The sequence below is a fragment of the Symsagittifera roscoffensis genome, chromosome 3 (assembly GCF_963678635.1).
Source record: "Symsagittifera roscoffensis chromosome 3, txSymRosc1.1, whole genome shotgun sequence".
Classification (NCBI taxonomy): Eukaryota; Metazoa; Xenacoelomorpha; order Acoela; family Convolutidae; genus Symsagittifera; species Symsagittifera roscoffensis.
The window spans coordinates 35,193,419-35,218,286 of record NC_087064.1 but is presented as its reverse complement, the minus strand read 5'-3'; the positions used below and the strand labels follow the sequence as shown (position 1 = coordinate 35,218,286).

Sequence of the window (24,868 nt, the reverse complement as noted above, 5' to 3'; positions counted from 1 at the left end):
CTATCGTTAACTAAATGAGCTTCTTTTTTTGTGGTTTCCATGATTCTTACATTTCAACAAAAGATGCCGATGCTTGAAAACTCAAATCGATCATCCCCTCTTTGAAAACAAAAGACAATTTAGCGGTGTCATTTCAATGTCTACTTCTCTAGTAGATATACCAACCAATTTGTATTTGGTATTGTTGTGGCTAAACATCTGCAATTCACATGTCAATGCGTTTTATGGTAGCAATCAAAAGATCATATGAATGGAAGTCGAAAAAAATCTGCATAATAATTCTCTCTAGCGCATGAAAATTCCGTCTTTTTACAGTACTTTACAAATGAAATTGATCTTCAAATAACCACCTTTTACGTTTTATTTGGGCCTCCACTAAATATCAGTAAATATCTGATGGTTCATTCAAAGTATCCTGTTGATGGTTTCCTGCATATACGTTTTTTAAATGGAGCGGGTTACTATTACTGATACCTCTTAGGAACTTCTGAAACCGGTTATACATGACTACTACTCAGTCTAATAATATCCAACATAACAATGGCTTGATGACGATGAAAAATGGAGCGCCGGCCATCTCTCATCCTTCTGTTGATACGAAGAGAGCCTTCACTTGCCTCGCAGACCTCAGCCCCTGGTCATCTGAGTCACCCCTGCCACGGGAGATCACAAATGTGCCCAGTGAGTTGCTGGAGAAGTACCCCCACACGAAGAGGGTGGGCAACTATTTGCTCGGCAAGACGCTAGGGGAGGGGTCATTTGCAAAAGTGAGAGAAGGACTGCATACTGTCACGGGCGAAAAGGTTCGTAATTGTTTAAATTCCCATCGTAATTGGAATTCAGTTATAAATTTATTTATCTTAATGCTCGAAGCTTCTCAAGCTAATGTTATTCTGTAACAGGAATGCCCAAAGAGCTGTTTGATTTTATGCAATTGAATTGATGTCAGTTGAAGACGCTCTAATGATACAATTTATAAATATTATCTTCAGAAGAACTTTTTGTTAACCGTACGACTAGTTAAACTTTGAATAATTTTGGGAAATAGTTAATGAGTTTGGCCTCAAAGAGTTTTTTTAGGTGGCCATCAAAGTGATTGACAAGCGACGCGCCAAAGAGGACTCGTATGTGCATCGGAACCTCCGACGAGAGGGCAGGATCCTGCAGTTAGTGAGACACCCCTGCATCATTCACTTGTACGACATCCTGGAGACAGAGAACAGCTACTACCTGGTGATGGAGTTGAGCACTGGGGGAGACATGATGGAGTATTTGAAGTTGAGAAAGAGTCTGCCTGAGAAGGAGACGAGGAAGTATATCAGACAGATAGTGTCTGCTGTGGATCATCTGCACCGAGCCGGTATACTCCACAGGTATGCTGCCTGCTTTCAAGTAACAACACAAATGTAAATTTCAAGTGAACTTTGCGGCCAATGAACATTCTAACAATGGTGGCAGAGAGAAAGACATTTTTGACATATGGCAGATCGAAATTTATGAGACTATTGTCTTTTCAGGGATCTGAAGGTGGAAAATGTGTTGCTGGATGAAAAGAAAAATATCAAATTGATAGGTGAGAGTTTTTATTTCTAATTGATTGAAATATTTTATTAAGTTTCTTTTTTGTATCATTTTTTGAAATATTCTGAAATTTCGCAAACCATCTGATAAGCAAGAGATAATGCGTAGCTTAAAGAGCTGCTGTATTCTTTCTACTTTTCAAATATTCAATTTTTGAATCTTTATCTTCAGCGATCATTGATTGTTGGGCTGAAATCAGGGGCGGATTTAGGAAGGAGGGAGCGGGAAGCGGACGCTTCCCCCCTCAGGGATTCGACCAAGAAATGTTTCAAAAAGTGCCCAAAAACGGCCATAACAGCGTCTTTATAGTGTTTAAGGAGAGCAAAATCTGGTCGACCTAAAAAAAAGTTGGTCAAAATTTTCGAAAATTTTTTGAAATCCACCCTCCCCCCTCGAGAAAATCCTAAATCCGCCCTGAAATGCTTATTAGTGATCTCTACAGGCAGTAATTAATGCAAATTTGTTTTTTTTTTGCTGTAGCTGATTTAAAAATGAAAATTTTGCATTGCAGATTTCGGTTTGAGCAGACACTTCAAACTGGACGAGAATAATGTGCTAGGCGATTTTCAGCAGGCAACTCAGTGTGGATCCCCCGCCTATGCGGCTCCGGAACTACTGGGCAAGAACAAGTATGGGCCCAAAGTAGACATATGGAGCATGTGAGTACTGAAAATGATTTAACTTTTATTGCTATCCGGTTGGCCTGTAACGATAATTAACAGCTATGTCTTTCTATGATCGCAAAAATTACAGAAAATGTCTTTCTAAGATCGCAAGGAATACAGAACAAATTACAGAACAATGAATTTTGCATGAACTTCTACGGTGATTTAACCCAAGTGAGCTATATTGTTTTGTTTCTATGTGGTTATTACGGCTGACTCTGTTTTTTTGTCATTTTATTCAAGCAATGCAGATTCATGAGAAACTTTAAAAAGAAAAAAACACTACCGAATCTACATATGGACGAATAATTAAAATAAGCCCCGCTATTTAAGGCAGTTTCCACGAGGTTTGAGATTTTGGGCGTGGTTTCAGAGGCGTCAACATGTATGCGATGTTGACTGGCAGTCTGCCTTTCACAGCAGAGCCTTTCTCCATCAAAGTTCTCTATCAGAAGATGATGAACTTCGACATTAACCCCATCCCTGATCATATTACCACAGGTCATAAAAATAAAAACAATTGTCAGTCATGTATCGTAGAGCTAGACACCAATCATCACCATTTGGCCACAATAATCATAATAATAATAGTAATAATAATAATTATAATAATAATAATAATAATAATAATAATAATAATAATAATAATAATCATAATAATAATAATAATAATAATAATAATAATAATAATAATCATAATAATAATAATGATAATAATAATAATAATAATAATAATAATAATAATCATAATAATAATAATAATAATAATAATAATCATAATAATAAGAATAATAATAATAATAATAATAATAATACTAATAATAATAATAAGCTGCTTTCAGGCTAGTATTTCAGTAGTGCTTGTTATAAACCGCATTTACAACCATAAAACAAACATTAGCCTGCGAGATAGTCATGAGACCTTTCGGTCTGTTTTCAGACTTCTCTGATGACCATAGTTTGGATTTAGCTTGTTCTGAACACATCACGAAGTAAAGGAAATACGGAGTAGGATGTTTTTTTTCTCGGTTTGGTATCATAATTAAACATATTTTCCTGATTCGGACTCCTAAAAAAACTGTTAAACGTTTTCTCAGAGTCGAGAAAAACTTAATTTTTCTGTTTTTAAGACTAGATGATACGAAATATACGAATGACACTCGATGAGAGACTGAACTCTCAATTCAATTCTATTAAATCATCAATGCTATTTATGCTATTATTACCACTCATTTATGCACTCAACCTTCACCTTCTTCAGTCGTCTTCTCTAAAAAAATATCAAGTAGTTTAGCCATTTTTTATTTTTCAGTTTTTTCTGGACTTCCTTGTTTTTTTCTTCTAAAACAATGTGGTTCTGTGCTATATGCAGAGCTAATAGCTATATTTGTTCGTTATACTTTTTAACCACGTATCAACAAAGCACAGGACGACAGGACCAATGTACGAGCTGTTTGTTCTAATGTCGAACCGGACCACTATTTTAACCCTGATTGCGACCTGTGTAGGTGCTTGTTATTTTTAGTGGCTCAAAAACGTAGCTCAACTATGAAAACAAGCCGGGTTCAATGCGAGCCTCGATCGACAGACCTCTTGAGTGAGGAGCAGAAACAATCGTGAACTAATTTGGTTTTTGGTTTGTAGGCTGTGTTGACCTGTTGAAGAAGCTGTTGAACCCTGACCCCAACCAACGCATCTCGATGGAGAAAGTTATGCAGAATGAGTGGATCAACGAGGGGTACAAACAAAAACTGTGCCCCGCCCCTTTCCCAAACAAAGTATGCTCTCAACCACGTGTTTTCGTGATTCGTATAACTTTTCAGCCGACGCGCTATTTTAGAACATATTTTACAAAGTCTCGAAAGCTAAAGGGTAAATCATGATGACTGCTTCATCATGGAGTTTTACTACGTTTTTTTTTACAAAATCTGCTGCTGAATGGTAAATAGTAGTTAAATGGGAAGTTTATGCAGTTGCTTGATTTCCTTACATTTTGATCATACATTTTGATTAATAAGGGAAATTTGCTTATTGGCCCAATACCATTAGATCCTCACTTTTTTGAGAGACCTTAAGTAAACAATATTTGGGTTTTAGATCAAAGCTGAGTCGCTGAACAAGGCCATTTTGGAGTACATGGACGACAAGCTTCAGATGGGAACCTCTCAGACAGTGAAAGTACTGTTGCAGAACCAGAGTTGCAGCATGTTTGCAGTGTACCATTTACTAGTGAAGAGGCTGCACCAGTACATGAACAGGACGGGACATGTGCCTAACTCCAATCTCATGATGCAGACGCCAGTATCAGCAGGTGTGCCAGGAGGGGCCAAAGGAATCACAGGTTGGTACTAACCGACCAAATAAACTAAGCAAATTAAACACACAACAAAGTGTGCTCGAAACAAACTTTACATCAGTGAAGTGATGACAAAAGTATTCGGTTATAGAACTTGATCATTAAACAACTCTCCTACCCCTACCCTATGAATATAGTAGCGAACAGGGGCGGATCTGGGATTTTCTCGAGGGGCGGATTTTCAAAAAAATTTAGAAAATTTGTCGCTCTTTTTTTTAGATCGACCATTTTGATTTTCCGAGCTCACTCAAAGCACTAAAAAGACCCTGTTTTGGCCAAATTTTTGGCCCGCAGGCAAAACTTTGAAAAAAAAACAGGCCAAAAAAGGCGTTTTTAAGCACTTTTTGGAAAATTTTGAACAAAAAAATCGCGTTATTTCGGAGCGCGCTCCCTCTCAAAATTAGTATATATTGGCACCAAAGGCGCTTTAGAAATTTTTAGGGTTCGTCATCAAACGTGGATATCTTAAAATAGTACAAAGGGTGACCCTTTTGGTCGGCAGGGTATCGAATTCCAGGGGGGGGGTCCGCTCCACCCCCCTTAATCCGCCCCTGGTTACGAATATCCACAACTACGATTAATTTGCCTCAATATACCATTTTGTTGCTTGTTGCAGGTACAGGAGCAGGTAATAATAACGCACAAATCAGAAGGATTGAACCACCCAACGCTGAGATGCGTTTCGCCAGCAACGCTACAGGAACGGATCCGACCAATGCTCAGAACAATACTGACAAAACCGAAAACAACAATCTTCTCAAACAGGTAAGCTGATATATGCACTAGAACTAATTGGATTGCGCAAGTAGAGTTCGATCTTGGTTACAGGTTTTGTACTGATCGCCTACTGTCTAATGGCCCGTTTGAAAAAAAAAAATATATATATATATATATATATTTTCAAACTGGCCATTAGACAATAGGCGATCAGTACAAAACCTGTAACCAAGATCGAGCTCTACTTGCGCAATCCAATTATTTCTATAGCATTAGGGCAAAAAAAAAAGATTCAAATAATTTTAGACATAGGCGAAGCAGTTTCGCAACACTCGCGATACAAAAAAAATGTTTCATTGGAAGATAGCGAAAAACAGAGACACAGGTCGAAAACTTTCGTACTTTTCGGATCGGTTGATGTTCATAAACAGCCTCAAACGTCGGGAATTACTTACCGAGCGGCAAACAAAGCGGCAAAACTTTTGTTGACACCCGTTAAGCTGAAAACAAAACTTTTGCAACGAAAAATTTTGAGCTATTAATTTTGAAAAGTTTTTACGACACATCCCTCCTGAAACACTCAAAAGCATACGAAACTATTCAGCTCTCTTCTAAACTACGCAATATAAATTGACTAAGCCGATATAACATATGCGAAAAGCATTTAATAGAAAAAAAATGAAAAAATAAATAAATTAATTCCAAGTTTCGTAGCGGAATCAATACTTTACATTATGATACAGTTTTCTCAAATCGAGTGTTAATTTTATCAACAAAAAAGTGTCAGCAATAAATTCGTCTCGAAATTCAAGAGCACATTTTTACTTCAAAGTTCGAAAGTTTTTATTAAACGTTTTTATTCAAAATAAGTCAACTTTTTTCTTTTCTTTTGCGTTCATTGACTCTTTTCCAACTGTATGTGGTTTGGGGTCCCGGTAAAAACCAATCGTGACAGAGGGTTCCAATATTATGCTAACTTTGAGCAAATATAGCAATTGAGTAAATGAACGGACGCTGCTCGATCGTGTGAAGACTTTGTGAATTTAATTAACCTGCCTCATTTGCGCTGAATTATTTGTTGCTTTAATTGAAATCTGCGAGGCTTTAAATTGGGCAATTTTGAAGCATTCTATGCACATTGGACCCAGTTAGTTTCATGGGACCCCTCCAATACACTTACATACCGGTACAATTTTTACGTTTTTTTTTTACAATATTTACGTGATTTAATGTGCATCACATGATCTATCTTAGATGAGATTTAGTCTCAAAAACCTAAACTGATTGCAACACTTAATATATCTTGGGAAAAAGAACGCATTGAGTAAAAAGTATATTCTGTCAAATGTGCTAAGTTAGAACTAAATTTGATCTTCTTAGTCAATTGACACGAACAGCCAGGGACCTGTTAAGGAGAGACAGACTGAACAGAAGATTGTGCAGTTCAACAAGGTTGCTCTGGGACTGGGCATGCGCGCACACACTTCTCCAGAGGTAGCAAACATCATTTAACTCAACCCCACCATTATACGCCGATCAAAATATTAATCTTGGGTGCATTAGAATTCAAAATTTCCCCCTTTGATACAATTTACAGCACGCGTTTAAGTTTTATTACAACCTCAGTATTCCCAATTGATTAAACCCAGATTCTAATTTCTTTAATGAAAATTTATGCTAAGACTGTGAAAAAAGAGCTTGTAGGTTTCAACCAAGAAGGCTGCAAGGCTTAGAGTACGTTCACTTCAGTTTTCATTAAAAATTGACACATTTCAGAAATCTCCTCCTGCGAGTCCAGTCAAGTACCCGGGCATGCACACAGACAGACGGGCGATGGAGAGGCAGAACAAACAGGGTGGGGGAGTAGGGCCTCCAGGGAGCATCTACTTGCACAGTCCCCAGTCGGCACAGCAGGACCATGACTCCATTTTGAGACAGAGACAGTTGAACTCTGCTGATGTCACTGGAGACCAGCAGCAGAGAGGGGGGACATCTCAGAGGAACAGATGCAAGACCTCCACGTACAACAAGTTAGACTCTGACTCTACTCTAATAGCATGTTTAGATCTTGATACTAGTCCCTATGCCAAAAGGATCAATTTGCCAAGATTGAATGTTATATTAGACTTAACCATTGGATTAATTCACACAGAGGCGAAGCTGAGCTTCGCGTCACTTGCGAATTAAAAATAAACGACTATCATTGAAATCAAATGAAAAATAATTTTCAAAAAACTTCAAAAAATCGTTTTTGTCAAAAAAAAACATCGGAAAAAAGCCAAAAATATCCAGAACAAAATCACCTGCGCCATTAAAGCGATTTGTTGCGAATACTAGAAAAAGTCGAACTTTCATAAAGAATTGAACCGGCAGGAATCGAACTCCTGGTCACTGTCGTCTTAAGCATGAGTGTTACAGCAACTTAGAAGAAAGCTGACAGCTCAAAATAATCGGGCTACCGGAATCAAGCCGTCAAAAAAGGCAGACGGACGATAGCCCCAAAAAGCACAAAAAATTAGGTTTACAAAAAAAACAGGTCCCGTTCGGATTCGAACCATGAGCCTTTGCCGTCTCAAGCAAGTGTGTTATCTCTTCGAATCATGCACCGGATGGTTGACTGAATTTTAAATGATAATCAGAAACCATGATCCGAAACCATAATCGAAAGAAAACAGAAAATAAGCGGAAAAAATCAACAAATCGCTTAAAAGTTTTTCGTTTTCAAACCTAAGTTTTAGCTTTTACAAAAAGCGTGTTAAGAAACGTGTAAGAAAAAATCTTGCATCGTGTTACTTCCTTCGAATTCAATTTGAAAATCAATTAAATAGAATTTTCAAAAAAAAACAACATAAATTTTCAAAAATCAATTAACCCTACAAAAAAATTACATCTGATTTTTTTTTACCAGTAGATCCAGTGACACATTACTCTGGGCACAAAAACTCGAGGTGTTAAACGTGCAATGTGCTGAAAAAGGATATCTTGAAATTGAAGATCATCCTGTGAACAAAGTTGTTTACTGGAAAAGTCTAGTACCCGATTGCAATAAATATATTGGTAGATATTCGGTAGTAGGTACATATGGGGATTGTTAACGAGAAATTTAACTTTTCCCTCAGTTATTAACATGTTATTAAGCCGGGAATTGAAACAGCATTTAGGTATCTTTACTTACTTGAAATATGTATGCTTAGAAGCGTCCAGCCTCGGGTTTTGAAATGTTGGACTGGTCTCAGGAGTGACAAACTCTATATTAAGCTCTCATCGCTGAGCAAGATTCTCTCTAATTTCGACGAAACTTTAAAATTTTTATTTCTCGCAAAACAGGCTTATGCCTTTTTGGTATTCTGCCGAGCCGAACTAAATTGTAAATTGACAATTTCATACCATAGGCTTATAAGTTTCTGGCTTGAAAATAAAATAGTTTAACAAATTCTATCTCAGGCCTGCCGGGACAGCAGTGTTGCTGGAGCGAAACAGACCAGTGACGGGGAGAGGGAGATTGATGGACAACAAGACAGCAGGGCAAATTAATAACATCGGAGTGGGAGGAGGAACGGTTGCAGTTAGACGGCCAGTCAGTCTAAACAGGGCTTCTCTGGGTACAGGTATGTCTGTTTTCATGGTCATAGCGGTTAATTAGGGTCATTGTTCCTACCACTGAGAGTCGCGAAGAATTCGGGTTTTTTTAATTTTGTTTGTTGTTTCCCACGCAAAGTCAGATACTACAAATAACCGCCGGAAATAGTCGAGTGATATATTTTATCTCGAAAAACCAAAATGATTTGAGCAGTAATATTTAGAGGCCAGCTTTGCAGCTCTTGAGGGTCTCCGGGAACCACGGAGTGCAGCCAGTATTTAGACAACCGCGTATTCATACTCGTCAGTATTTATAAAAATACTGTATGAACCAATCAAAATCGAGAAAAGACATAAATAATCCAAAATAAATCATAATTATTTATTAATTTCTTCTTTGTCTCGATTCTGATTGGTTGAAACAGTATTTGTCTAAATACTGACCAGTCTGAATACGCGGTTGTCTAAATACTGCTATGTAACCGGGAACCACCCCACCATAGGGTAGAGAAACTCACGTTTTGTTTAATTGAAAAAACACCATATCTCGGAAACCAAAAGGATTTGAGCAGTAATTTTCGAAGACCAGATTCGCAGCCCGTGAGTGTACCCTGAAACCACCCCACCATAAAGTAGATTAATTCAAATGTTGTTTAACTTTTGATTCTAAGGTTTTTGAAAAAAAAAGAAAAAACATAAAAAACGCCGTATCTCAGAAACCAAAAGGATTAGAGCATTAACATGTGAAGGCCAGATTTGCAACTTCGAGTGTAGCCTGACATCACCCCACCTTAAGTTTTATTATTTTTTATTTTTTTTACAAATAAACACATGCAAATCGTTAAACATGCAGAACTAATAGGTTGAAAAAGCGTAAACATGTCAACATAAGGACTTCCTAAACAGATGTGCATAAAATGCCAATTAAATAATCGATATATTTCGAGGGAACGAAGCGAGCGAGCAGGCTTATAAATGGAAATTAAATTTGAAATTTTAGATTGACTCCAAAATTAACTTGCTGAAGCTTCTTTTAGCGTCTTTTTGAAAACAAAAAGTACATGAAAAACAAGAACTGTCGTTTGTTGTGCAAGTAGAACAGAATGCTCCAACGAATTGTTAAAAAATACATTAAAAATTTTTCCTTTTTTACTGTCGTTAGTGTAGTTTTTTGTGTGTGCTGTGATGCAAAGATCAGACGAAATCTTAGTTGGACAAACTCAAGGTAACATAGGCAAATTAGTTAACTATTTCGGTTAAAAAATGTTCAGAAAAACAAAACAAAAAAAGTAGTGAAAAAATCAACAAAAATAAAAAAAAATGAAATTCTTGAAATTTTTCTCTTGACAAGACGGCGCTAAAAACTTTTGAAAAACTGTACTCGAGTGAAACAAAAGTTTCCCGGCTTATACTACAATAATCAGCCTGCTCGCTCGCTTTACTCGCTCAAAATTGAACTGAACTTACAAAATGTTAACCAGTTTTTTCTCAACACTGTTTTTTTCTCAAAACTTTTTTTAACTTTTCAATATGAAATATAACTTCACTCAATGCGAAAATTACTTTTAAGGCACCTTCACAGCTTTTTGATAGCATGTGCTTTGACAGTCGAATAGTAATAAGTTAACACAGTTATTGCGTTTTTAATTCATCAAATGAACCGTAAAAAGCAATTTGTTTTCAGAAATTTTCTAAAAAAACTCGATTTCAGAAATTTTCTAATATATCTCGCAGATTTTTGAAATGAATAATTTATATATAATGTGGCTTTATGCTTTGCGATTTGTTACAAGCAAAGTTAGTGTGGATGCCTTCAGTTTGTTATACTCCAAATTATTACTTGCAAAATTGTATCTATTTGTATTTGGTGCCACTTTTGTTGAATCGCATTGGCAATTTATTAGCATATGTAGCTGCTTTGTTAGTTACTAGTGTTTGTCGGTGGTTAAGCTTGCGTGGCTGAGTGGTTAGTGCGTGAGACTCAAAAACTCTTGATTGCAGTAGGTCGCAGATCGAATCTAGACCTAGCCGAATTCGAGGCTTATTTCACTTTTTCTTATTGCACTTTCTAGAGCTGTTTTTTTGCTGTTTTCTCACTAGTGTTCGCGAAGCGAAGCTTTGCCTTGGTGTTAATTTTGTTAGCTGATTTAGTTGATAAGCAAAAACAAAATAATCCTGCTCGCTCACTTTATTCCCACGAAATACACCAAAATCAAAAAATTCTAACGGCCTTTTCTCGACACTCGTGGTACCTTATTTTTCTTGGAAAACAAAAAAAAAACTGAAATTCAAAGAAAACCAAGTTCCTCCTTATTTCTTATGATCGGAACAAACAAAAAAAATTGCATAAATTCAAAAAAAAAATTTTTTTTTGATATGCATATTCTATTCTTACAATCAAAGGTACTTATTTTTTTTGGCTCACATCCGCAGATTGCCGAACGAACCAAAAGCATCACAAGTTGCAAAAAAACATGTTGTGAACAGCAACCGGTTCTTCTAGTTTAAATTTTAAAAAGTTCATTTGCTGGTGTACCAGTTGATAACTAGATATCAGCATTTAACAGTTTGAACTGTGTGATGTGACACTCGCTACTCGAGTGAAGATGAAAACAATGGTTGTTGCAAGTAGCACTCAGCAATACAGCAGCAGCTGTAATAAAAAGTGTTTTAGCTACGAATGATACATTCAAATAGTGTTGCTTATCATTGATGGGGAACTCACTTGTATTTTAGTTGAAAACACCCATACCTTATTTAGTTATTAATTACAGGCGCTAGCACTCTCAATCGCAGCAGCAACGGGTTCACTGGTGACGTCAGAGGCCGAGGTGCGGCCATAAACAACAATAACAACAACAATATCAATAATAACGACAACAGCAATAACAATGGAGCGGGAGCTCCTGCTTTCGACCAGACGTTTAAACCAGTTGGCATATTGAAACGAGTGACTCAACCGAGACTGTTTCGAGCTCAGACTAAAGAATTCGCGTTGAACACGAATGGAAGCAACGCCAATTCGAACACTGAGAAAACAACCAAATTACAAGTAGGTCTAGTTTTTTAGGAGCTCCAGGCTTGAGTGATTAACTATATAAAATTTGAGCGCTTCGTGATTGATCGGAATGTTTGTATCAACCGTTACCTTTTGAGATTCATCGGAATAATATTGATATAAGCGCTGTAGCTCATAAAAGCAAACATAGCCAAAAGACAGTTGGAAAAGAATCAATGAACGCAAGTAAACAAAAAAACTGATTTGTTTTTTGAAAAAACCTCAAATTTCCGAGACAATTTAGGATTGACACTTTTTTGATAAATTAACCACAATGTGAGAAAACTGGATCCTTAGGTAAAACTTTTTTATTTCGCTGGGAAATCCAATTTTTACATTCTATTTTCGAAGTTAGAAGTTGATCACGTTTTTGGTGACTTTTACACGTTCGCTGTTCGATAGTGGAGGTCGCCTTCATTTTAACAAAAGAATTGAACTGAGCTGAAAAAAAATCAAAACACAAAAAAAATTGGGCCTGGACAAACTTATAGACTTTTCCTGTAAAAAATCATCACGACCAGGGGGCGGATCTAGGATTTTCTCGAGGGGATGGGGGGAGGCGGATTTTCAAAAAAATGTCGAACATTTTGTCGACCAATTTGATTTTCTGAGCACTACCAAATCACTAATTAGACAGTATTGCGAATTGTTGAAAAAAAGAAAAGCCTAAAAAGGCGTTTTTAGGCACTTTTTGGAAAATTTTGATTAAAAACCGCGTTTTTTCGGCGCGCGCTCCCCCCTCAAAATTAGTATATTTTGGGGACAAAAGCGCCTTTGTAAAATTTTAGGGTCAGTCAGCCAAAAATAGATATCTCAAAATAGTACAAAGGTGGGACCCTTTGGATCCCCCCCCCCCTAAACCCGCTGGTGATCACGACCTATATAAGAGTCTGATGAACTACGTTCATAGTCTTAATCAAAAATAAATATTGAATTTGAAAGTAGTCTACAAATGGTTCCCAATATATTTGATAGAGTGTGGTGGTTAACCGTTCCTTGGACACCTCTGATTCCGCAACATCAGGCGGGACACTCAAACGGAACCACATAGGTGGCAAAAATGGAGGGCCCGCTCCCCAGTTCAGCCGGGCAAACACTGCTGGTCCAGGCAGCAACATGTACACCAAGTGGAACTCAAGCCCAACCAGCGCACAAAATGGAAACCAAAGCGGAAAATCAGCGAGTGGAAACTCCAACTCAAACTCTGCGACATCCAATGATAACTCTTCCACTTTGCCTTCGATTACAAACAACGGAAAAACTGCAGCCAACACTCCCGTGCGTCCCATCCAAATCAGCGTTTCAAATGACAGGCCAAAAACCAGCAGCGTGTAAAGATTGCATAGACCACAACCGACTAAATTGGAAATAAAATCTATACCAATTAAATTAATGATCAATTGAAGTATTTTAATTTATCCAACTTATCGACCAGAAAGTTCGATTTGAGGAAAAAATTTTATTTGACATTTATTCGATTCATCAAAAAAAGTTCGGTTTAGGAGATTGGAGGCTCGAAGTCAATTTCTTTCATCGCGTCCTACTCAGTTTTCAAGGCTTTTCCTTGATTAAGTACACCAATATTTAGAAAAAATATTGGTTCTGACATTCCTACAATGCGCCCAATTTATTTAATCTCCTTATTAGCATATTAGTACACAGAAGCGAATACATTGGTACACCACTTGCGATACAAAACAAAAAAAAAGAAAAAAATCAAAAAAACTTGATCTATCAAAAAGAAAAAGGCTAGTTTTAAGACAAACACATGCCAAGATAATAGAATGTGCAATAAGCATCCGATGATAATATACCCAGCGGTAACAAAGCCGGAAATATCTTGTCAGAAACCTTTTAAGCCGAAAAAAATCAACATAACTCAAGAATTACGAAAAGTTAATAAATCCCCCTCGCCCTCAAAACACAAAAAATTTCATTTGGTTGTCAAATTAAATGATATGCGACCACTAAGCCGACATAAAATAAGCCGAAACCTATTAATCCTCAAATAAAGGAAAACAAAAATGATGCTAATTGTCATGAAAAACTTCAACTATAAACTCTATTACGATTTTTAGCATTTAGTGCGATCCAAAGATAAGCATAAAAACATTTTTTGTTGAAACGACAGGAAATACGGTCACCCAGCCGATAAAAAGGCCAAAATCATTTGAGCAGAATAATGTTTTTCAGCGAAAAAAACAAAAACAAAAAAAAAGAAAATATACAAGTCAAGGCTAGTAAAAAACTACTAACATCGAAGTAAATCAGATCATTAAAAGCAGCTATATTGTTTTAAAAAATTAGAAAAAAATCTATATGGCATTTAAGCCGACAAAATATGTGCAGATATAATAGACCGACAATTTTTTTTAACGGACGATTTCCCGTTTGATTAAAAAACAGGTTCTGTCAGAGTCAAAACCAGGACATTTTCCCTCCCAGGTGCATTCGTTACCTTCAAACCTAGTGTTGGAATTCACTAAGAATTGAACCTAAATTTACCATTTCTAATTTTGACCATTCTGTGAACAAAGTTGTCGATGGGAAAAAAGTCTAGCACCCGATTGCAATACCCTTGCTTATCGCAATGATAATAAACATTCAAGCATATTCCCATCGTCTTGCCGTTATTTTTTGAACTATTCATGTTTCACACTAAGATGCTATGTTAGTTGCAAAATCAGTGAACCATGGTAGTATGGACAAGTAGACAAGGGTGGATAAAAGATTCTCTAAAGGATTCTGCTTTTCCGAGCTTTCACACTATTTTGGTCATTTTTTTTGCGCACAGGCAACTTTAAACAAATAACTAGCTTATACAGCACATCCGGTGCTTCGAATTTTCAACAACTCAAAAAAACTATTCTTTGAGTGTACTCTGACAGCACCCAATTACAGGGTTCGTAAGTAAAAATTTAAAATGAACTAATAAACGTCACATCTGGAGAAACTGAAAGCAATTGAGCAGTCGCATTTGGACGCAAGATTTGCAACTCTTGAGAGTACTCTAACAGTTCCCAACTACAACGTTGGGAAATTCAAATTTTGAGAAACTTACCTTAAGTTTTGTAAAAGAGAATAACCAGAAAAAATTCACATCTCGAAACTACCAAAATTTGAACAATCTTTTTTGATGGTAATATTTGCAAACTTTGAAAGTACACAACTACAGGGTTGGGAATTTCACTTTAACAAATAATTTGGTAATTTGAGTTTTCTGAAAATTTCCAAAAAATCACGAAAATCGTCGTTTCTCTTAAAAAAATGATTTGGGCATTTTTAATTGGAGGCCAAATTTGCAACCTCTGAGATTATTTTGACAGCCCCCCCCCCCAACTACAGGTTAGGAATTTCAAACTTTCCAAAAAAAATTAAATTAATTTTCATGAAAAGTTTTTTTTTTGAAAAAAAATCACAAAAAACGTCATATCTGGAAAACTGCAAGATTTTGAGCAGTCCTATTTGAAGACAAAATTCGCAGTCCTATTGGGATGCAAAATTCGCAACTCTCGAGAGTACCCCGACAGAGGTTCACTACAGAGATGAGAATTTCAAGTTTTGTGAAATTTTTTATATCTTATTTCTGAAAAAATTCAAAAAAAAAAACGTCGTATCTCGAAAACTACAAGAATTTGAGCAGCCATAATCAAAGGCAAGATTCGCAACCCCTGAGAGTACCCTCACAAAATCCAACAACAGGATTGAGATCTTGAACTTTTTGGAATTTTTTCTAAGTTTTTGAAAATTTTTTGAAAAAAAATCATGAAAAACGTCATATCTCGAAAACTACAAGGATTTGAGAAGTGAGAATTTGAGGCAAGATTTGCAACCCCTCAGAGTACCCTGGCAATTGCAAAACATGCTAAAATAATACGTTGAAAAAGCTTAAACATGGCGAGATAGTGAAGCCCGCATTTCAATTTAAAATAGATAGATAATAGATGAAAGTTAAAAAATTAGGCGACGGGTAGACAGACATAATCAAATTAATTAAAAAAGCAGCTATCCAGACAGACAGACAGACTTAATTTGGCCTCAAAAAAATACTGACAAATTAATGAATTTGCGAAAAACTAATTGAAAAATTTTCTTAAGCATTGCAATATATGCTATAGCTTAAACATGAAAAAATTCTTTCGTTAAACATGCGAAATTATTATGCTTAAACATGGGAGATAGCTGTCACTCGTATTTAAATATAGTATAGATAGATAGATAGCTGTAGATAGATAGATATAGATAGGCCCAAAAAAACGTTTTTCGGCACTTTTGCAAAGGATTTGACGCGCGCTACCTCCTCAAAATTTTTATATATTGGCGCCAAAGTGGACTTGGGAAACATTTTAGGGTGAGTCAGCTGGTCTTAAGATGGTACCAAAAGGGGACTCTTCGGGTTATCATTGGGTCGGACCCATGAAGGAAGCGTCCACCCCACATATGACAATTGAACCGGTGAAATTCAATGAAATAAAAATTTGGATAATCATTTAGGAAAGTAAATTCAGTCTCCCTGAAGGAAGCTAAAACTACCAATTAAAGCTACCACTGAAAACACTTCTTCCTTACAGACCATCACATCAACACAACCAGGTATCTTTCAGATGACATAAAGAATTGTTTAAAACGGATGGTCAAAAGGTCGAAATTTTTATTTTCATGGTTGAGTACGTTTCGAATAACATGAAAAGAAAATCAACAGTGGAACGTTAAAATTAGAATTAAGTCTTGACCGACCTTTGATTTATTTTTGTTTCATTTTTAACTACCCAAAAAATTCAAACATGGAAATCTATTACTGCATGAAAAATTTAAAATCTGATTAAAAAATCTTTTCACCTAAGAGTGCGCAATCTGAATTGATTTGCTACATTTGATGTTAACCCGAATTAAAACTATTCTCGTCTACTGAAACGATCTTGCTGAAAAAAATAAAAATGCTATTAAAGTCTGGGATTCTTTATATTGTAAAAAAAACTCGGACGCAACAAAAAACGCTCTCAAACTAATATGTTTTGAAGGTTTATTTTTGTTAAAACCATTTGACAAAGGTGGAGAAACTTTTTAATCGGGTGATATGGTTTTTTATTTTTGTTTTCCACGCAAAATCAGGAACCACAAATAATCATTGGATTCAGTCGAGTTTTATAGCAAAATGAAGCCCTTTCTGTCGCGATTCGAACATAAAAAAGTTTTTCAAAACGTTTTCTGTATCGAGTTTTTCTGTTAAATTTTTTTTTTGAAATTTAGCTCAATTGCGAGCGAGTAAAGCAAGCGAGCAGACTTTTTATAGAAGAATAGCCCATAAAATTTTAGTTTCACTCTCAAGTAAGTTAACTTAAAAAAATTTTTCAGCGCAGGATTGAGAATAAAAATTTAAACAATTCAAATATATGCCAGCAAAAAAAAGCTTTGGATTTTTAAAGAATTTTAAAAAAATTTGTCAGTTGCCAGTTTTAGGCTTTTCTCAGATCCTTTCATCACACCACGCACAAAAAATTGACACTAATTTGAAAAAAAAGCATCTGGTATTTTTTTAAGAATATGGTCGGAACATTTTGTGCTACTTGCACAGCAACCAGCTATCCTTGTTTCAAATTAACAGTATGTGATGCAACTTTTATTTGTTCTTTGATCAACATGGAGCAAATGCTTTATGAGGAATTGCGATACTCTATTGCTCTAAATTTTCGAATTTCAAATGGCATTTGATTCGATTTCTGTTCCGACCACTTGAAAATTGTGGAGGAACTTTGTATTCGGGTATTTTAGTTTTTTCCTTTTTTTTTTATTTCCGCGCACAATTAGGTACCACAAATAATCATCGGAATGCGTCGACTGATATATAAGCCCTTTCAGTCGTGATTCGAACTACATTAAAAAATTTTCATGTTTTTTTTTTCAGTGTCGAGAAAAACTGGTTAGAAAAACCGGTTGCATGGTTATTTAAGCTTAACTTAGGCCGTTTAAAACAGCTCATTTATGCTTAATTTTAATTTAACTCGAGTATTACCAGTTTTTAGAGTTTTATCAACGTCAATTTACGAAACAAAAACTTCAAAACCCAAAAAATTGCTTGGATTTTTTTAAGTCATTTTTTTTTCGAAAACTGTTGTACCGTTGCCTGTTTTAATAAGCCTGTCGAATAAACCTAAATAAAAAAAGGACACTTATTTGATGAAAAAAATTGTGTTTTCAAGACTATGGTCGGAACATTCTGTGCTACTTTACTTGCACAGCAGCCGGTTATCCTTGTTATATTTTTCTTCGTTTTGTTGAAGCTGTGTATATATTCAGCAGTTTCGGGGATAAGGATGTCGACAGTTTTATCGCAAACAATCAGAATTCAAACAAGAATAGGCGAAGTTTCGAATTGATGTAGTTGAAACAACTGACTACTGAGAACACTGGATCAACAAGCAACGTTTTTGTGCTGAGAAAATCAAGTTCACTTTCTCAACTAAAATTCAATCACATTTTGAAGCCAATTGCTCGTTTGCTATCTGAGAGCCCAATTTTCCCTTCATTTGGTAAAAAAAATTGAAGTGAACTTGAAAAGAAATCAAAAGTCAAGCGTGAACACAAGCGTTTTCGAGAAAAAAAATAACCTGCATAAATTTCTTCACTTAGTTCATTGACACCTAATAATAGCATAAGCGAGCTAGGAGGAACCGAGCAATTGACTTGGAGTGGTAACTAGCGGTGAAGGAATCCCTGTCATCCGCTCTAGCGCTAATATGGTATTTACACCTGAATAGCATAAAATGACACGTGTTTTTCTCGACACTGGAATTCTTATGGGAATCCGAATCATGACTGAAAGAACTTTTAAAGAATTCCACACTTGTCTACCAAGGAGCTTTACATGTCTCGAAAAAAGCACGATTCTACGTCAAGATACTTTCTATTCTTCGAGAGTAGTCGCAACAACCAAGAAGTTACAGAAGACTAATTTACAGCGTTCAGTAGCACTTGCTCAATGTGTATTAGAGAAGCATGCATGTCTCTAAATGTTTTAGCCTTGTGTTGCCATAGTTTGAGCCAACGCCACCGCTTTTTCACATAAAAGCAAAACAAAGATAATTTGAAACAAAAGTTTTAGTGCAAATTTTATTCTTACAAAAACAGACATTTGAAAGAGCATGCAGGTTTATAACAGATACAAAAATTTACGCTTTCGTTACCTATTTTTGCATAACATTTTTGTTTTAGTTGCCGTTTTTAACAATTAATAGTAATTGTTAAAAACAGCAACTAAAACAAAAATCTAGCAACTTTTAGTCTTAGCAACCAAGGGTTCAATTAGATTCAAAGCAAAGCGATCCATGAAAACTGCTTTGAACAGATAATTGAGGGGCGTTCCCTATACCCAACCAACGCCCCACGGACAAGCATTTTATTTACCTGTTTGATACAGCCGATCAGCAACTTTCAAACCACCGACTACAGCCTACGTAATGAAGGGCTTCACGTATAAAAACAAAACGCTAAGATTAAATTAAGTCAATATTGGTCCAAATGGAATACAGACAAAATAAACCGAACAACCGCTTGCAAGCTAAGATCTTGATAAAAAGTTACTTTACTCAGTCAGCTGTGATATTAACACTTAGGTTGAGTGTCAATAGTAAAGCTGAATGATTCTTGCAGATCAGATAAGATTCAGTAGAACTTTCTTGCGGGCAATTGCATGGGATAGAAACTAAAAATGAAAGTTACTAAAAATTGGTTAAAATCGTCGAAATCTATGTCGTTTTTGATCCGCCACTGCCGGCGTTCACTTTGGTAGATACAAAGCGACCCGTTTTGCTTCCTTCTTCATCGGGACCGTTTGGCACCTCTTTGACTTCTGCACTGACTATAAGTCCATGACGAGAACTTGCCGAGGCTGATGAACTAGACGCCGACTGCACATCACCACTATCCGATGTTTGTTTCCACGACACTTTTTCCCGATCGAGTTCCACTGTGTCGGCTCCGTTTTGATGTCCATTTTTGTCATCATTATTATCTGAGTTTCGTTCGTCGTCGCTGCAGACACTTGTAGCACAACTGCTGTCAGAAAGATCAGTGTCGTTCTCTTTTCTTGTAACTTGAGTACCTATATACGCAGATGAATGCTGAACAGCTAGTCTGACGTCATTTAGCGTGATGATTCCGACCAACTTTCCCATACGTGTGACATACACTTTGTTCAGACCGAGCAAAGAAAACAGGGAGTGTATTTTGGGAAGTGAAGTTAAAGTCACAATGCAAAAAGGAGACTCGTCGATTTCATTGAAGTCGAACTTAATTGGTAGCTTCATTCGCAGCTCTTCCCAGTCTAGAACATCATTTTGAGTCATGGTTGTTACCGTGTTTGAACTGTTGCCTCCGTGCATATTTGAGCTGGCCGACTTCGAGTGGTGATCGTATGCAGAAGATGCAAGTCCTGTACGAAAAACCGAGTATATATTTTTCAAAAACATTTAATACCAAATAATAATACCATTTAATACCTGTACGAAAAACCGAGTATATATTTTTCAAAAACATTTAAAACCAAAGATCAAAAATCTATTTTTTTTTGCACCATATTCAGCAATCTAAAAAAGATGATTAAATGCCTACGATATTGGGATACATCAAAACTACTTTTAACGTCTTCTAAGAGTCTACCATGCGGCTGACTAATATTTACCTGTGATTGAGGTTCTCTTGCTATGTTGGTACGCAGCAGCAAGAGCTGCGTGGTCTTGTACCAAAGAAGAGGCCGTGGAAACATCAGCTATAGAACCAGAGAACAAGTTACCCAGGGGTTTCACTTTGGTCTTCTTCATTGCGGCCGGATTCGTGGTCAGGAAACTCTGGAAGTCTGTGTTGAAAACGGCTTTCGATTGGCGTCTCTCGCTCAAGTACTGGCTGTCGGGTGCTGATGCATCATTTATTGTATTCGAGATCGATACATTGCCAGGTGCTTTTCCTGCATTTCTCTCAGATTTGTAACGTCTGTTCTCATTGTCGTTTGAACCTGCATTCGGATTGCGTCTGAACTTCGGCTGAGTTCTTAAATTCAGCGCATTAAAGTCGCTTCCATTGCGTATGAACTTCAGCAACGCTGCCCGACTGATGTGCTGTTGTATCTTGGCTTGTAAGATGCCCACTCGGACTGTGCCTAACAGAACCATACTCTCGTGACTTTCCACTAAAGGAACCACTTCGTTTTTGCTCAAGCTACGAATTATACTGTAGACTTCCTTATATGGCTGTCTCCAGCATATATAACTCAGCTTCGTTTGCATGATATGTTCAGCTGTGATGTCGTAGAAGTCCCTGGAAGCAGACACGATGTCAGGGAGGAACGGCAACTGTTTCATCTGAATGATACTATCGTACATTGATGGTTGTAGACACTGGGCGACCATGTTGGCCAAGATGACTGCAATTAGCACCGGTAGAGAGTGTGCGATTTGACCAGTCAGCTCAAACACGATGACTGATGTTGATATGGTTCTAGTCACTGCGCCACTCATTGCCGCCGACCCGACTAAGGCATAGCATCCCGGTTGGATCTCGACACCCCCAATTCCGTCTGGAAACCAGTAGTGGAAGAACTCTCCCACCATCCGGCCGAAGCCAGCTCCAACAAGGAAAGAAGGCACAAAGATACCGTTAGGGATTGGCATGGTCACGGCGAGAGCTGATAGGACGAATTTGGAAACTACGAACACTGTAAGACAGACGAAGATTCCACCTGGTTCAGTGTTCCAGTGACTCAACGTCTAAACAAATTAATGACTTCGCAATTTAAATACACAGAGGTGAAGCTGAGCTTCGCAACACTTGCGGTACAAAATAAGGAAGCCGCTGAATCGAAAAAACTAGATCTTTCAAAACAAAAAGGCTAGTTTTGAAACAAAAACATGCCAAGAAAAGGAATGTGAAATAGGCGGGAAGAAATTTAACAAGCGGTAAAAAAGCCGAAAATACCTCAGCAGATTATGCCGAAAAAATCGACAAAACTCAAAACTTTTAAAAAGTTGATGTCCCCCTAGCCTTCACAAACACAAAATTTATTTGCTCGTCAAATGAAAAAATATGAGGCCACTAAGCCTATATAATATAGGCGGAAACCTATCAAGCGGGAAAACAGGAATAAAAAAAGCCGGAAAAAAATTGTGACCATGAAAAACTAAAGTGTCTTTTAAAATTTTTAGGATTTTTTGCTACAAAGAGGGGAGCATAAAAATAATGTTTAACTTGAAACTACTCAAAAATAGGTCACTAAGCCGATAAAATATAAGCCAAAATCATTTGGGCAGAATTAAGCTTTTAAGAGAAAAAATATACGAAGTCAAACAGGGTTAGTAAAGTTACAAACAGCAATAAAAAACCAAAACACTAAAAGCAACTACAACGCAACCTGCGTACAGCAACAAAAACACTTCCACCATGTGGCAACTAAGCCGACAAAACATAAGCAGACAAATCATAAGCCGATTTTTGAAAGGGAACATTTGCTGTTTAAAAAAAGAGGCACTGCCAAGTTCAAACCCGCGACCTTTGCTGTCCCAATCGTTCTTATTGCCTCCAGACCAAGTGTGCCGGAGTCACAAATTTTTTTTTTAATGAGCTGAACCTAAATTTAAGATTTCTTATTTTGACCATTCTGAGAACAAAGTTATTTACGGGAAAAAAGTCTAGTACCCGATTGCAATACCCTTGCTTCGGGTAATAACTACCACTAAGTCTGCTTTATGAAAATTAACCTTCGAAGATTATACGAAAGCCAAACCCTGCAGATGAAGTATACAAAGAGATATACACACCTTTAAAAGGTTTTAAAAAACGCAGATCGCAAGGAAAACTTCTCCAATTTGGGTAAAATTATGCGATCAAAACGCGCTAAATTACATGCAAAAAAATCATTAATTTGAAAAGAAAAACTTCTAAATATTCTTAAAAAAGTCCTGCTTTAGGAATATCTTTCCCTTTTCCTTACTTCTTCTTGTTCAAGAGTGAGTAGAGTATTGGTCCCGGGCGGAGAAGTCCAGGCGAAGTTAGAGAAGAGACTGTTGATCTGCTCCTTCGAGGTCAAGTCAGCAGCCATGTACTGGCCCAGTCCAGGCGGGAATGTAATAGAGGCTATGATTAACACCACTATAGTAGGATAGATGAATCTGTTTTTGGCCAGCAGCTTATGTATGAAGGGTCTCCGGATGAACAACACAATGTTACGATGGAAAAAGATGTAGAAGGCGCCTCCGAATCCACATATGACTCCTATGAAGCCAAAAATGAAGAGTTCCAGGGGGTCAAATGGGATCTCAACAGGGAAATTGGTGCTAAAGAGAGCCGTGATTGTGTGCTCGTTGTCGGCGAACATGCCTATCAGCTGGAACACTAGTGCCCCTATTACTGCACTAAAGAAACCCCTCCAATAGTTACGCACTGCAAAATATGTGGCCGTGACTTCTATACTGAACAACACACCACCTAAAAAGGAATAACTATAGAACCACAACTGAAACTCTTTTTTGTTTACATTTTTGATAAGAACAGTTTTCTAGTTTTTGATGGTTCCGTACACATATTTACAGGATCTCATTACTTCGAAACCTTCTAAAATTCATATCACATTATTATCTCGGTGCAGCTTGATTTTTATTTTAATTTTAATCGATGAGATAATAGGGTGGATCTATCCAATTTGTGGTAATTTGTATAAAAATTGACGAGATTGAGCACAATTGATGTTACTAACCGATAGGAGCAGCAAAATTGCAGGCAACTCCCACTGCACATGCGGCTGCCAGCATCTCTGTGTTGCGAGTGGGGTTGCGGTAGAAGCCTTGGAAGGAAGTGACGATGGAGCTGAGTTGGGTTGCCACCATGCTGGCCACGTGGACAAACGGACCCTCCTTGCCGGTGGGCATGCCACTGCCCAGAGCTATTGTCAGTCCAATCTAAATTGAATAATTTTAAAACTCGCTTCGTGTTGTGTCAAATACGGTCTAATCACTTAGAAATACATATTCTTTTGGTGCATCTAAAAAGCCTGAGAGTCTTCCGAGTCGACAATTAACAAATAAAACCAACTTTTTTTTCAAGACGATCAAAACAATGACAAAAAATCAAATGAATCGACTATTTTTGGCTATCATATAATATGAGTGAGGGGAACTATACTGACTGTCTTTGATATGAGGGTTTTGAAGCTGAGGTATTCGTGGAGAGTGACTCCCCTGATGATGGTCTTCATCTCCGGAATACCACTGCCTACTGCATTGGGCTCCACCAAGTGCACAAATCCAGTTGCAAATGTGATGAAAATGAGCGGGTACAGCACCCACACGGCATACTGGCCACCCACACTGCCTGAAAATCGAAGAGCTCGAAATTGCTTCTTGATCGTTTAGATTTGCAAACTATTGAATAGCAAAATTTTCTTTTAACTTATGAGTACGGCTAATAGTTTTTGTTTATTATTCCGACCATTTGTGCGAATGTAGTCAGAACGTTCTGTGCTACTTCACTCAGCAGCCGGCTATCCTTGTTTACTTTGGTATTGATTCAAACTTACCTTTCACTTCATAGTACACTATGATGTGTGCTTCCTGGAACTTGAGAATTGCGTAATCCATTACAAAAGAAAGACACGCCATGATGACTCCCAATAACACAAGAAATATCCACTCCTCGCCAAACCCCTCTCCGATTTTGGATCCACACAAGCGCAGACAATTCGTGGTCTTCTCCGAGTGCATACAACTCCACAGTTTGCCTCGTTTAACTCCTGTATCCTCTGAAAGGTAGTTTTTATCAGATGATATCTGAATGGGTACGTTGGAGTTTGCCATGCTCTTTAGTCTGTGATCTCCTTCCCGCATGGACTGGAAGCGACGTGATCGTCTCTCCGAGGCGTCTCTTGCT

General features: G+C 37.2%; 3 protein-coding genes across 3 annotated transcripts in view; 2 read left to right on the top strand and 1 right to left on the bottom strand.

Moving 5' to 3' along the window:
• LOC134842663 (116 kDa U5 small nuclear ribonucleoprotein component-like) overlaps positions 1-24,868 on the top strand; it is a 410,937-nt gene that overhangs the window by 157,671 nt on the left and 228,398 nt on the right. The window lies entirely within an intron of this gene.
• LOC134841500 (5'-AMP-activated serine/threonine-protein kinase catalytic subunit alpha-like) lies at positions 270-13,356 on the top strand. Its single transcript, XM_063857525.1, has 13 exons — positions 270-803; positions 1,081-1,373; positions 1,518-1,573; positions 2,093-2,240; positions 2,620-2,747; positions 3,891-4,024; positions 4,344-4,587; positions 5,219-5,367; positions 6,700-6,813; positions 7,096-7,349; positions 8,764-8,927; positions 11,673-11,950; positions 12,932-13,356. The coding sequence occupies exons 1-13, from the start codon at positions 504-506 to the stop codon at positions 13,289-13,291; spliced, it is 2,622 nt and encodes an 873-aa protein (XP_063713595.1). The 5' UTR covers positions 270-503; the 3' UTR covers positions 13,292-13,356.
• Positions 19,437-24,868, bottom strand: part of LOC134841470 (chloride channel protein 2-like) — a gene marked incomplete in the record, with an annotated part of 13,860 nt that continues 8,428 nt past the window's right edge. The window contains 6 exon segments of the mRNA XM_063857479.1: positions 19,437-20,387; positions 20,637-21,717; positions 22,938-23,431; positions 23,700-23,901; positions 24,129-24,313; positions 24,519-24,857. Coding sequence (XP_063713549.1) covers positions 19,702-20,387; positions 20,637-21,717; positions 22,938-23,431; positions 23,700-23,901; positions 24,129-24,313; positions 24,519-24,857 — 2,987 coding nt within the window.

Bases quoted from the DNA above. Each gene is read 5' to 3' on its own strand.
- LOC134841500 (XM_063857525.1), top strand. From the start codon at position 504: ATGACTACTACTCAGTCTAATAATATCCAACATAACAATGGCTTGATG. The intron at 4,588-5,218 runs GTTGGTACTAAC...TGCTTGTTGCAG, and splicing joins AGGGGCCAAAGGAATCACAG to GTACAGGAGCAGGTAATAAT. The intron at 11,951-12,931 runs GTAGGTCTAGTT...TATATTTGATAG, and splicing joins AGAAAACAACCAAATTACAA to AGTGTGGTGGTTAACCGTTC.